We start from the raw sequence: 14,246 nt of genomic DNA, 5'->3' as shown, positions 1-14,246 counted from the left end.
GGTGGTGGTGGTGGTGGTGTGGTGGAGGTGGTGTGGTGGAGGTGGTGTGGTGGAGGTGGTAGTGGTGGAGGTGGTGGAGGTGGTATTGGTGTGGTGGTGACACTGGTGAATACTGCTGTGGACAGGCCTGACACTTAGCTTCCACTTCCACCCTGGAGAGGAGCGACACTTCTCCTAACCTCCAGCCAACACAGAACAGGAAAATACGTGGAGACTTTGACAGCCTCTCCCAGAGTCTGAGAGAATACGGGATTACTGAGACATCCAAGTTCCTAGGAAAGAGAAGATTTTGTGGGCACAGAAAACACTGTGAATAAAACTTCATTTTTTACTGACCGTAGATCTGTGGATGTATGCACTTTCCCCAGAGAAAAAGTGTACTGAAGCCTGCCATTTGCTTTGATATATGACAAAATTAGGATGGTTAGACAGAGGCAAAGCTGGATGGAGAGTCATAGGATGAGAAAGTAATAAAAAACAACAAAACAAAACAACAACAAAAAAACACCTTAGAGTTTGGTGGGAGGGAATTCTTCCCAAAGCTGCTTAAGCAAGGGATCCTTTTTTTTTTTTTTTTTTTTTTTTTTTTTTTTTTTTTTTTGGTTTTTCAAGACAGGGTTTCTCTGTGTAGCTTTGCGCCTTTCCTGGAACTTGCTTTGGAGACCAGACTTTAAACCATCTCAAAAGGCTGCCTTCCTGAGTCCCTAGAGCATCAATTCCCAAGAAGCTTCTGACCTTTGATTTCCTAAATATTTACTGAGCACTTGTAAGATCCTGGGCATTGGAATGGATGGTGAAGACATCACAGGGAAATACTGTGTGAGGGAAATACTTGATAGAGACAGAGAAGGTTTAAAAATCATTGGAGACAATGGTAATATTTTATACCTTTATAAAGATTGGATTGCAATTGTGTGTGCATTTGTTAAAACTAGATTTGGTTTCAACTTCTTTTGTTATAAAATTTACATCTGATGACATACACACATCTTTAAAAATATATTAATTTATTATTCTTAATTAAAAATCTTTTCATACAATATATTTTGATCATGTTTTTCCCTCCCCCAACTCCTCCCAAATCCTTCCTACTTTCCTGCACATCCAACTTTATGTTCTCTTTCAAAGAAAAAAAAGACACACACACACACAGAGCAAAACAAAGAAACAAAAAACCCACAAAAAGAAAAATCAAAACAAATAAGCAAAAGACAAATAAGACAAAAAAAAATGCCAAGACATAATGAAACAAAAAGCTCAAAAATACTTCACTGAGTTTGTTTTGTGTTGGCATGCACTCCTAGGCATGCACAAATGTTAAATATGTTTTCTGTGTGGCATCCTGTTTCAAGGAGGAAACAAAAGCTAGTTAGTAAGCCGTATCCCTTCAACGCTTACCAAACTTATGGTGAATGTAACTCTAGCCGTACTATATCTTCTCTTCCTTACTTTCTGTCATAGTGGACTGTCTCTCCTCCCATAGGAGTCCAGTTTCTTCCAGTGGTGTTTGTATCCTGCACCCTCCAAATGCCTCAGAGGGCGTGTGTGTGTGTGTGTGTGTGTGTGTGTGTGTGTGTGTGTGTGTGTTATGTGTGTGGTATGTGTTTTGTGTGTGTGTGTGTGTGTGTGTGTGTGTGTATGTGTATGTGTGTTGGTGCCCTGCTAGGAGTTGAACCCAGGCCCTCGCGCATGCTAGCCATGCAGTATACCACTGAATCTATCCCTAGCACCGCGGGGGCCCCGCCCTTTATTCTTGATGTTGAGATAGATTGCAGGTTTCAGGCTCGCCTTTGACTCACTCTCTAGGCCAGGCAGCCCTTCAGCTCGCACTCTTCCTTCCAATGCTAGAAGAACAGCCTCTTCTCCATCACAGTGCTTGCCTGATCTTCTTAGAATTTGTTCTTTCAGATCCACCTTCTCTGGTTCCAATCCCCATTCCTCCTGGATTTCTTTGTCAAGATACATTTCCTTGGGAATTACTTGCTCTGTGTGTGTCTTGCCCATTAGACAAATATGGCCTTTGCCCTCACCATGGCTCATTAACTACTGTATCTCCAGTAATTAGCATTGTACTTGGCACGTTGACTATATTAACGTTTGTTGCTAAATAAAATAATTCATTTATATCACCTAGTAGTTCTTTAAATTTTTTTGTTTTCATCATAGAGTTGATTTTTTTTTTTTTTTGTTTGTTTTTTTTTGGTTTCAGTTTTGGTTTTTTGAGACAGGGTTTCTCTACGTAGTTTTGGTGCCTGTCCTGGATCTGGTTAATAGCCATAGCCATCCATTTTGGGATTCCATTAAATTAATATGACACTGTGACATTTCTTGTTTCTATAATTCTTATAATTTATATAAATGTTGGATTTAGAAGATGCTCAACCTGAGCAATCAGTTACAGAAATCACATAATGTGGAAAGATATTTAGAGATTCTGTATTTAAATTTCCTCTTACAGATCCTACAGACGGGGAAAACCTCAAAAACAAAATACATTTATGACTTCTAACTCAGATGGGGGTGTCTCACCGCTGAAGACCACCAGAAGGGACACAGTTCTTTTCATCTTTCTGTTGGAAAGCAGGATGAACATCTGCTAGCTTATGTAACTACCCTGTATAAATAGCTTCCTTTTGTGGAACATCCTTAAATTCCTTCTGCACTCACTGAATCCCGAACAGGGGTGTGTAATAGACTCTAAAGGATCTAACATTACACGGCTTGCACATTTCTAACACAAATATGTGTGCAATTTAAATAAAAGTGTGTGCATGGCAGAGTAAAGCCAAACGCATGAAAGTCTCCATGTACAAGCGTACATGTTTCTCCATTATGCTGTGTGCGTACTAGCCTTCATATATGTCTTGTTGACATAATACAGCTCTTTTAAGTTGGCGAAAATACAGCATCCACACTAGCACAGTTGGGACCTTCATAGACTAGCCTCTGCTTGGAGGTTTCAGGTAAAATCAGACTAATAACCCAGACTAACCAAAAAGGCAATTTGTAAGCTTGACTAACCTCTCCTGAAGCATGATGACAAAGCAAATTTCTTAAACTTCTCTTTCACTTTTCCAGACATTGATCCCTTCACTAGTGACCTAAACAGCAGCCAAGCCTACTCTCTTTCTTCACTGAAGTATATATAATTCAGCTGATTCACTTTATCAAGCCAGAACTCTTCTGGAGAGCTTGTGTTAGAGGCTGTGCCCAACTCCCCAGAGAGAATCTTAACAGTAGCGTCCAGTTTCAAGGCTGACTCTGTCTTTAAGGCGTTGATGACAGGAAGATTAAAAGGAACAATCCATAAGCATAGGGGGAAGGCAGCGGAGAAGATAATCACTTCTTGGGTAGTTATGTAGATTCTGGGTACATACAGGGTTTGAGATGGGCAAAATCAACCTGTGATTGAGACTAGATGTGAGTCTGAACCTGAACAATATATTAATTAATCATTATTTGTGGAGATTTTAACAGGGCTTCTTTCCCACGGCTACTCCGTGTATGCAACTGATTTGTGCACTTTTCTGAGGGCAAGAGTGTTGTTTTCATTCTTTTAGAGTCCTGGAAGGATCACATGACTAGCGAGGAGCTACAAGCTCTCCCAATATCCCGAGTCAGTTTTGGCTCCTGAAGAGACTCCGAGCTCCCAGCAAAAACCGAACAGAGGCGTCCCGGGTTCAAGGGAGGCCGAACTCTCCCAGTTAAACAGTCCTGGGGAGGAGTGTACCTCGAAGCTCCCAACCGGGTTGTGCCCCTGGCCTTGGCCGTCCTCCAGCCGCCCCCGCTCGCTCGGGTTGCTCCTCGGCCGTCCCCGCCCCTGCGCACCTCCATTTCCTACTGCGCCTCCGCCCTTTCGGCCCCGCTCGGCTTCCGTCCCAGATGATCCCTCCCCGGGGCGGCCACCGCCTCCACCGCCGCGAGCTGGAGCCGCCTCCCGGGCCAGTGGCGTAGCCGAGTCGGCGTCCGGCCGGCGCTGCGGAGGGGACGGGACCCGGCGGGACCGAGCGGGGGGCCATGGAGAAAGCGGCCCGCGGCGCCGCGCACACCGACTAGAGCCGGCGCCCGACGCCGGCGCCATGGACCGAGCGCCGGCCGAGCAGGTACGCGAGTGCCCTGGCTGCTCCCGGCCTCCGGGAGGGCCAGGCCGCCTGGGCTGGAAGGCCCGGGGAGGTGGACCGGGGCCGGTCTGTGCTCCGCGGCGCCAAGCGTTGCTCTTGCAACGGTCTGGAATGTATTCGTTTTATGAAGCGACTACCGTGGCTCCCCCCCCCCCCCCCGCTGTTTTCCTAGCTAGTTACTTTGCAAATCATTATCCCTTTTAAGTGGAGCAAGAGTTCATTTTGAGCCCTTTTTCGTGTTCGCACAGTAGTTCCGTTAGTGGTCTCCTTAGTTTTTGATTGCATCAAATTCTTGCTGGTAAGTGCTGGGAGGAAGGGCTAGTGACAGTGTGAAAAATAACTTACAAGAATAGTGTCATGCTTCCTCCTCCCCCCAGCTTCTCTGGAAACGTCTTAATTTGATTCTGAGTTTTCTTTACTGTCAATTCTCCTCTTCCAAAGCCTTGGTCAGGTAGTCACATAGTTGAAGGGAGAAGAAACACCAGTGACTTGCCTGTTATTTTTGCTAATAGTTAGTGAACTCGAATAAACGAGACGCCATCTCCCAAATTCCTGTATATGTTTATATGTAGTTAATGACAGTTTTGATTTTGAATTACACTCTTTTCAAGCCAAAACACAGCTTTCTAGTTTTGTGCACTTTGTCGTTTCTGTTGTTGAGACTTGTCATATTGTCTATTCTATCCCAGATCCCTTAGGGTCGATCTTCCTGCCTCAGCACTTTCCACTGGGCCTTGCCACACAGCCTTTAAGAAGGAAAGGAAAGTTTCAGAGAATAGAAGTCTGCTCTTATTAAGGAGCACAAAGTATCAGAGGAAAATTGATGGGGGGCTTCCCTGTGGCCCAGAGTATTTTGTATACAGCTTGTCTTAAATTGAAGTAAAACGTTTTTAAAAGTAATTCCGGAAAAAATCGGAGATTTCAGAGTTTGACAAAAGAAAAGGAAATTTCCTGCATGTGCATCTCTAATGAAAGGGTGGGACATTCCGAGCCTTCGTGGACACTCAGGAACCGGTAATGCATGTGTATACTCACAGCTCCTTTCATCTTAGAGGAAATGTAATTACCTATTCAGATGGTAGCGTTTAGCATAGCTCTCTACATGTCATTATCCTCAGAGCAAGTGTTGTCTAGAGAGCATCACCCCACAAAGTCCACCATCTACAAACCCTTTGGAAATCTAAGAGCTAGAAAAAAGCCATGCAAAATTATTTCCTATCAAAGGTGTTTTGTTTGTTTGTTTGTTTGTTTTTTCCCTCCCCTCCCGTACCTCTTGCCTCAGCCCAGCCTGTAGTAGGAGAACTACTGAACAGCATTTAGATAGGTAAAACCCTCAAGAAGAATTTGTGTCAAATTCCTAGCACCCTCCAAATGTTTTGGTTTTTCCTTTTAAACCATTGCTGGCTTATATTCAGAATTTCTGAAAACGCCTACAGCATTAACTGATGTAGTGCTTAACAGTTTACGTAAGTTAGTTTGTTTTTTTTTTAAATTGTACTCAGTACTAGGCTTGCTGCATTTCAGGTTAACATAATTAATAAATCCCTGAAGGACTGCGCAAGGGTAACTTAATCCAAACATTTGTGTCTGAAGGCATTCGTGCTCCAGGCTTTTAAAGTTGCCATTTACACAAGCTCATTTTATGAGAAGATAAGCCTTGCTTACATTCTGAGAAGTAAGTCATTGGTAATGTAGTGCTAGATGGATAGTCCTAATTGTAATAACAACTGAAATCATCTTACAACGGAAGAGCCTCTCAGGAGTATTCTCTCTTACTATTAAGTCAATAACAAGTAGCTCAATTTTTAACAGCCAGAGTTAGCTGTTACAAGGACAGTTATTATTTGGTATGATGCATTTTCGTGTGTGTGTGTGTGTGTGTGTGTGTGTGTGTGTGTGTGTGTGTGTGTGTGTTGGGGGGTTGGGGAAATAAAATGCATACTGTGCATGTAGAGGTCAGAGGTCAGGGTTGGGCAGATATTTTCCTCATTGCTCTTCACCTTACTTTTGTGGCGTGACTCACTGAACCCAGGGCTCACTGATGCAGCTAGACTGGCTGGCCAGCAAGCCCCAGGGTTCCTGTGTCTGCCCTCAGCACTGGGACCACAGGCCCCTACCTCCCAGTGAGCTCCAGGGATCCTCTGCCTGCCCTCAGCACTGGGACCACAGGCCCCTACCTCCCAGTGAGCCCCAGGGTTCCTCTGCCTGCCCTCAGCACTGGGACCACAGGCCCTACCTCTGCACTAACTTTTTCCTTGGGTCTGGGGACCTAAACTCAAGTCTTCATTCTCTCACAACAAGCACTTCATGGATCAAGCTGTCTTCAGGCCTCCTTTTTCTTAATAATAATAATAATAATAATAATAATAATAATAATAATAATAATAAATCTTGTGTAAAGGGATGTGAGGAATAAATCATGGAATTAATTTGTTTGTAAAGATTCAGTGTCTCTAGTTTTAGGAAATCTAGGAATGTTTTGGAGTTTTTAAATAAATAATAACGTAGAAGTGACAGGACACTTGAGGTTTGCAGGCTGTTTTATATTGTCACAGTTCTCTAAAATCATCTTAACTTTATTTAATACATTAAGTACAGTCTTCTAAAAGGAGCTATAAAAACCGCTGAGTATTTGCCTCTTTCATTCCTAGAAAAACAAATGCAATGAATGCCTATGGCTTCCTGCAGTTTTGTCACAAATAAGAATGTAAAACTCGGCTGGAGAGATGGCTCAGTTGGTAAAAGTACTTGCCACCAAGTCTGATGACCTGGAACCCACAGAGAAAGGAAGGAACCATTTCCTAAAAGCTGTCCTCTTCACACCCCACATACACATCACATATACATGTGGACATATAATAAAAATATACGATTGTTTTAACAGTTAGCAAAAACCAGGACTCCAAACTAAATGCATAGTTTTCCCTATCTGCAGGTTCCAACCTCTGAGAGAACCAACTAGATCAGGAATACTCAGGGAGAAAAAGTTGAGTCTGTGCTGAACATGTGCAGGCTGTCTTTGTTGTGCCCTAAACAACACAGTCTAAGAGATAGACCTTACATAGCCCTCGGGTTTGTTAGTTGTTGTAAGTAGTAGAGAGATAGGTACACAGTACGCTGTGGGGTGTGACTAGCCTGTGTGTAAATGCCATACTCCCTCCAAGAACTGAGGGAGTATGAGAACTGAGAACTGAGTCCATCTGCCATGGACTGTCAGATCTGTAGTGAAGGGCTGGTAACCTGCCTTGGACAGTGAGGGGCAACTGTATTTTAAATGTTACTGTAAAACCTTTTTTCTCCGGTCACACAACTGACGTTTTTTTATGGGACGTTAACACACACACACACACACACACACACACACACACACACACACACACACACACACTCACTCACATACTTTTGTTTGTTTGTGTTTTTCTTTTTGTTGTTGTTTTAAGACAGGGTTTCTCTGTGTTCCTTTGGCTGTCCTGGAAATCTGTAGACCAGGCTGGCCTTGAACTCACAGAGCTTTTCCTACCCCTGCCTCCTGAGTGCTGGGAATAAAGGCCTGTGCCACCACTGCCCGGCTAAATAATACTCTTAGGGAATGTGCTCATTTAGAGAAAACATTTGGACATTTTTAAGCCTTTATATTTAAAACAGAATGACAAGTCATTAGAAAAATATTAACTAAATATCAAAGGTCAAGGACAAAAAGTAGAATAATAAGTAGGCTATTAGGAAAATATAACTACATGTCATATGTAAAACCTACGAGGTATGACTGAAGTGCTGCTCTGAGATAGATGTGTAGTCATGAATACTCTGAGTATCAACGTTTAAAAGGAAGATAAAATTATCTGTCCAAGGCAAGAATTTGGGGGAGAAACTTTAAATAAAGCAAGAAAGAAAATAAATGTAAAAGCAGAAATTAATAAATTAGATATATGAATATTAATATTACATGTAAAAGGGTGACTTTTTGTTGTTGTTTAAGAAAACACCATCAGGTTTTAACAGGCTTTAATAGTCCCGTGGAAAAGTGTGTGGGTCAGGAGGTAAGTGGTTACTCTATGTAAATCCCCTGGCCTTTTCCTCAGTGTGCTCTGAAATCTTGAACTCTGACAGTTACAGTTTGTCTTGCAAGTGGTTTACTTTTCTACAGTTCAGCAGCAGGTATCTGGTTCATTCATGTCCCCCGAAGGTACCTATTTTATCTGTACCGGGGGTATAAAAAGCACCTTAATGTCTGATGCATTTTCCCCTTCACATAGAATGTGGAGGCTTCCATCGTCCTTCCTGTGGGTGTGTGGTACATACTCTGAGCTTTCACTGTGGGAGAATGTCTCATTATGTTCTGCTTCAGTTTTGATTTTAGGTGGGTGTCACTTTTCTGTTGCTTAATCTGGGAGATTATTTGCATTATTCTGGAGGCTTCTCCAAGGAGGAGCTCAGGATGCATTCTCTGCTGCGATGTGCTTTTGAGTGCTCTGTGCTTGGGTTCCGCTCACCTCGGTGCAGTGGCTTTCCAAGCTCTGGCAGCAGGCTGTCATCGAGGCTCTGTGAGCCAGTGCATGGCTAATGAACTAAGGAGACTTTATATTTATGTTCTGAAAGCATGTTTGGTTTTCTAGGTTATTAGTATAAATGTCATTTTAGTATTGACATTTGCTTTAATATGTTCAAAATCAAAAATGAGTGAAATGCATAAGTATTTTCACAGACAGAATTACTCAGATTTTTCATTAATTTAGGAAATTCTGAGATAACTTGTGAAAGATAGTTTTACCACTGATTTGGGTTTTTGAAGCAGACAGTAAACAACAGTGGTTATACTATTACTTTATATTTATTTATTTATTTAGGTGTTTTGAGACAGGGTTTCTCTGTGTAGCTTTGGAGCCTGTCCTGGAGCTCGCTTTGTAGACCAGGCTGGCCTCAAACTCACAGAGATCCGCCTGACTCTGCCTCCCCAGTGCTGGGATTAAAGGCGTGCGCCACCGCCGCCCGGCTATTTTTTTTTTTTAATTTTATTTTATGTATATAAGTGTTTTGGCTGCATGCATGTCTGTGTACATGTGCATGCCTGGTGACTGTGGGGACCAGAAGATGGCATTGGATCCCCTAGAGCTGGAGTTAGAGACTCCAGGTAGGTGCTGATAATCAAATCTGGGTCTTCTAGAAGAATAGTCCATGCTCTTAACTGCTGAGCCATCTCTCTAGCCCATATTTACATTTTCTTTACAGTAAGGTAATATTTCCCTTCTATAAAATTTAGTTTCTCAAAATATAGACTATGAGGGGCTAGAGAGATGGCTCAGTGGTTAAGAGAGCATAGGACTTGTCAGTGGACTCAAGTTCAATTCCCAGCACCCATATAGGTTGGCTTACAACTACCTGTGACTCCAGCTCCATGGACTCTACACCTCTAGCTGCACATACTCATTTCACTTACCCACACATAGCCACATAGTCATACATATAATTAAAAAGGAAAGAAACCTTTAAAATATGTCTATATAAATATATAGATCATGAGCTAGGTGTGGTGTATACCTATGAGAGGGTGAGGCAGGAGGATCAGGAGTTCAAGGCTAGTCTGGAAATAATGAGAACCTTTAAAAAATGGCAATACAAATTAGTGACTAAAACATGGAAATTCAAACTGAGGAATAATATTATATAAAGTAACTAGTCTAATTTTTCAATATTTTCAAAGGTATTTTCTTCAATTTCTATACTAATATTAAAAATTGACAAAATTTATATTTTGACATTTGAATTTAAAGGATTATTTGCATTCAGCATTGCTTTTTGGGGCTGTTTGTTTAGGTATATGGTAGATAATTGAAAGCTTCAAAGTCACAGTGAACAACTTCGGAAAACATGTAATGTTGAAACTGTAGAAAAAGCTTGTCAGTCTGTTCCTTCTGGTGACATCTTCTACCCATGCAGCTGTTGACCACAGTGGCTTCTCTCTCTCTCTCTCTCTCTCTCTCTCTCTCTCTCTCTCTCTCTCTCTCTCTCACTTTGCTAAAAACAAAGGATCATTTCAGTGTTTGTGAATTTTATTGTTGAACTTTGGTGTCTAGAATTGCACTTAGAGTAGAAACCAGTATAAGTCTTCGTCTTCGAGGATGCATTCATGTGTGTGTGTGTGTGCCTGTGTGTATGTGTGCGCGCGCGCGCGTACACATCAGCTAAGTAGCCATACATTCTGAGCAAGTTACCTGGGGCTATAACATGTTTATTTAAATGCAAATTAGGCTATGTGTAGAAGTTTGTTGCAACTTTTGATCTGAACAAGAATTTGAATTTGTTACCAAAGTAATTGATTAGGTTGTTTTGATTTTGATGAGGTTTTATTGGGGGAGGGGCATGGGAAGAAACAAGAAAAGTATTATTTAAAACTGTTCATAGTTAATTACTATGACTCCTTTTTTTCATTGTAGACTCTTTAGTGTATTTGTATTCCTTGCTTTATAGAAACCTAATAAATATTAGTCTAGATCTTACAACTCTTCAGAGTTCTTCCTTGTTCAGAAGGACTCTGTTTTTTAAAAGAAATCCTAAAAATTACATTTTAGTGTAATTAAAAGGATTTCTCTGCTTTTGTGCATGTGTATAAACTATATAAAACAAGTTTTTATTATCTGAATTGTTGGAAGTCAGCTTCTTTACCCAAATAAATGGTTTATTGGTATGTTGTGTATCAGTTTTCAGTTCTAACAAGTGGCAGAGTGAGAAATGCCAGCTCCCTGACACTTGAAGGTGCTTTGCCAGAGTTGTCTTGCAGGAACCTCCATAGTTCACAAGTAGGTGTTCTTACTCCTTCAGCTTTGGCTGATAGTGTGAATGCGGACTCCACAGTTCAGTGGAGCAGGGAGAGAGGAACCTTGTTGATGGTGCGGATCTGTCTCTCATGTGTACCCCAGACTGTCGAGGGATCATTTGGCTTTTCTGAGGAAAAGCTGTCCATTACACCTTATCTTTAACTTTTCATGCATTTGTTATTACTTTTGTAAGAAAAGAGACCTGTGTTTTTGTGGGAGCTTTTATTAAACGTCACATTAATGATTTTAGTAGGAAAATGTCCTAGCTAGGATTATTTTGTTTTTGTTTTTGTGTTTTTTGTTTTGTTTTGGTTTTTGGTTTTTCGAGACAGGGTTTCTCTGTGTAGTCTGGCTGTTCTGGAACTTACTCTGTGGCCCAGGCTGGCCTCGAAATCACAGAAATCCCCCTGCCTCTGCCTCCCAAGTGCTGGGATTAAAGGCATGTGCCACCATCACCATCTAGAACTATTGGTTTTTAAGGTAATTGTTTGAGTGGTTGAAATATTGACTTATGGCCGGGCAGTGGTGGCGCACGCCTTTAATCCCAGCACTTGGGAGGCAGAGCCAGGCGGATCTCTGTGAGTTCGAGGCTGTCTCAAAAAACCAAAAATAAAAAATAAAATAAAATAAATAAATAAAAATAAAAAAGAAAGAAAAAATATTGACTTACATTTCACCAACTTTGTTTTAATAAAAAGGTGTTTAGTATTTTTTAGATTATGAATTTACGTGGTTAACATTCTGATTTTGAAAACTATACCGTAGATTGCTTTTTTTTTTCATTCTCTTTTTGAGACAGGGTCTCTAGACCAGGTTGGTATTGAGTTCTATGTAGCAGAGGATGGATGACTTTGAACTTGTGATCCTCCTGACTTTCTACCTCTCGAGTGCTGGGATTCCAAACTTGCACCACCATGCCCTATTTATGTGGTGCTGGAAATTGAACCCAGGGCTTTGTGCATGCTAGGCAAGTACTCTACCACTTGGATTCGACCCCCAGTTGCTACCCACTCCCTTGTAGGGAGACCGGGTCTTGTTATATCCGGGCTGACTTACTCACTGTTTAGCCCAGGCTGGTCTCAGGCTCTTGGCGGTTCTCCTGCTTTAGTCTCCTAGGATTATAGGGATGAGCCACTGTGCCCACGTCCTACAGATATTTTTATGTTTCAGAGACTTAAATTTGTTAAATACAATGTGCAGAAAATTACTAAAATCAGCATACAACCTGATAACAAGTTGGATGGCTTTTAAGTTCCTCAAAGATATAGAACTTCCCAGGGACCCCCAAGCTCCCCAGGTGCCTCTTTGATAAAAGTGTGTTCCTGTCCTGATGGGTACAGAGCTCATTTCTTAATATTTTTCCATGGGTGTGTTTTCCCAGAGGGTAGTTTTCCATGGCTTTTAGTTTTGTGGAACTGTATCATAAGAGAAGATGCACAGGAACGGGGGAGACTGACATGAAGTCCGTGATAGGGTCACATTAGTGCCTGGGTATCTCCTGGGAAAATATTACTATCATTCTTTCCCTCCATACTTAACTGTGAGACTTGATTTTTCTCCTATGTGTTTGACTCATTTTAGACATTTCCCTTCATTGTAAGTTAATGATGCAAAACTTAATTTCCTGCCATGGGCAGAAATAGACTACTTTTTCAACTATTCAAAGAAATGTAATTATTCTTCAGAACTTACGTTGAATAGGACTTTTCCCCCTTACGAAATTAGCAAAAAATACCATTTTGTCTGAGAAGCTAGATTTCTTACTACTACTGTGTTTTTTAGAGCTGAGTTATGACTTCTTTATAGTTTTTTGATTATTTTAGCAGCTCCATTGCATAAGAAATGATTTCATTGGAATGTTGTGACTTTGGTTAAGTCCTTCCTTGGTTTCCTGGTTATCCGCTTACTTGAAGTTGACATTGCCGTTCCTTCTGTATGTTCTGTGAGGACTGTTTGGAAGGTCATTATAAGTGCCAATGTGTATTGGTTGTTCATTTGTAACCCGTGCATTCTGTTTTCTCTTTGAAGAATGTCAAGCTGTCTGCTGAAGTAGAGCCGTTTATTCCCCAGAAGAAGAATCTGGATGCCTTTGTGCTCCCTATGGCTCTCCCAAACGATAATGGAAGCATTTCTGGTGTCGAGCCAACGCCAATCCCCAGTTATCTGATTACCTGTTACCCATTTGTCCAGGAAAACCAGTCCAATAGGTAATATCTTTATTTTTTTTATTGGTGGGGATATAGAACTTGGCAAAGTCCATTAATCTTTTTCTCTTGTAACTTTCAAACTTTAATATTTATTTGTATTTTTAAAGAAGAAGTAAAAATATGCAGAAATTTGAAAGCTGTCAACATGTATTTTTTCTTATTTTTTGTAAGAGGAAATGCATTTTTCTGAGTATGCCATTGAAATATATTGCAGTATAGTGACCCAAGGGAGATATGAAATACAAGAAACCTTTTTTTGAGATTAAATGCTTAATCTCATAGTTGCCAGGACAGTGTCTGGCACAAGAAGGAGACATGAGGGACAGGTGTTGGGGTGCTGTGGTTGAGTGTGCACTTCTGCTGCTTCCCCAGATCTAGCCCGGTCCCGGTAGCTCAAATAGCATGTGCTTGTAGGACCAGGCGGGGCTCGCGATAGTTGGGGTATGCTGACCCTCCAGACGTCAGGGGCCCTCGTTGCTACAGTTCATTGTATTGTGCATCGTATTGCCTGTTTCAAGTTATGCCGTGTACAGGAAATGGTGTTTCTCAGCACTGTGGGATGAATGGATGAGGGAGCTGTGGCTGTCTGGCTCTGTGCAATGGTCTGTGGGCTGAAGCAACATCTGTAGCCCATTGTGGCACACTATCATACCGGAGCACAGTCTTTGCAAAATTCTGGATGTGTGATTTATGAGGAACAGACTACCTTGTGAAATAGTAATGCCCTAGTGAAGATCCTGAGTTTCTTACTCCAGACTTTTCAAAGTTAGGCAAACAGTAGAACTAAAGAACCCTTCTCAGTTGAGCTTAGACTTCATTGAAAATCTTTGGGTCAGTTGGGTGTGGTGTCACAGACATGGAGAGGTAGAGGCAGGAAGATCGTGAATTCAAGGTCGTCCTTGAAGTCAAGGCTAGTCTTGGCTTCATGAGACCCGTTTTTGTTATTGTTGTTGTTTTAAAGATTGCACTGTCAGATAATGTAGAGCATTTCTATAAACAATAATACTAGTTCTCTCTGTAGCAAAATAGCCATGTGCACTATGAGAGATTGGTTTTCTTGCCTTAATGTGAGGTAGTCATTAGGAATTCATGGGCAACCCTTC

At 41.5% G+C, this 14,246-nt stretch overlaps 1 protein-coding gene across 2 annotated transcripts in view; it reads left to right on the top strand.

Annotated features, from left to right (window-relative positions):
* The first annotated feature begins 3,865 nt into the window (after window positions 1-3,865).
* Secisbp2l (SECIS binding protein 2 like) overlaps window positions 3,866-14,246 on the top strand; it is a 49,215-nt gene continuing 38,834 nt past the window's right edge. Inside the window, exons 1-2 of one of the 2 annotated variants that reach the window (XM_037205192.1) lie at window positions 3,866-4,103; window positions 12,965-13,143. In XM_037205192.1, coding sequence (XP_037061087.1) covers window positions 4,080-4,103; window positions 12,965-13,143 — 203 coding nt within the window. In that variant the 5' untranslated portion in view covers window positions 3,866-4,079. The remainder of the gene's footprint in view (window positions 4,104-12,964; window positions 13,144-14,246) is intronic. The other variant, XM_028858279.2, reaches the window with a different exon arrangement.

The sequence above is a fragment of the Peromyscus leucopus genome, chromosome 4 (assembly GCF_004664715.2).
Source record: "Peromyscus leucopus breed LL Stock chromosome 4, UCI_PerLeu_2.1, whole genome shotgun sequence".
In the NCBI taxonomy this organism is placed as follows: domain Eukaryota; kingdom Metazoa; phylum Chordata; class Mammalia; order Rodentia; family Cricetidae; genus Peromyscus; species Peromyscus leucopus.
Note: the sequence above shows the minus strand (reverse complement) of the source record. Positions and strands in the feature narration are given on the sequence as shown.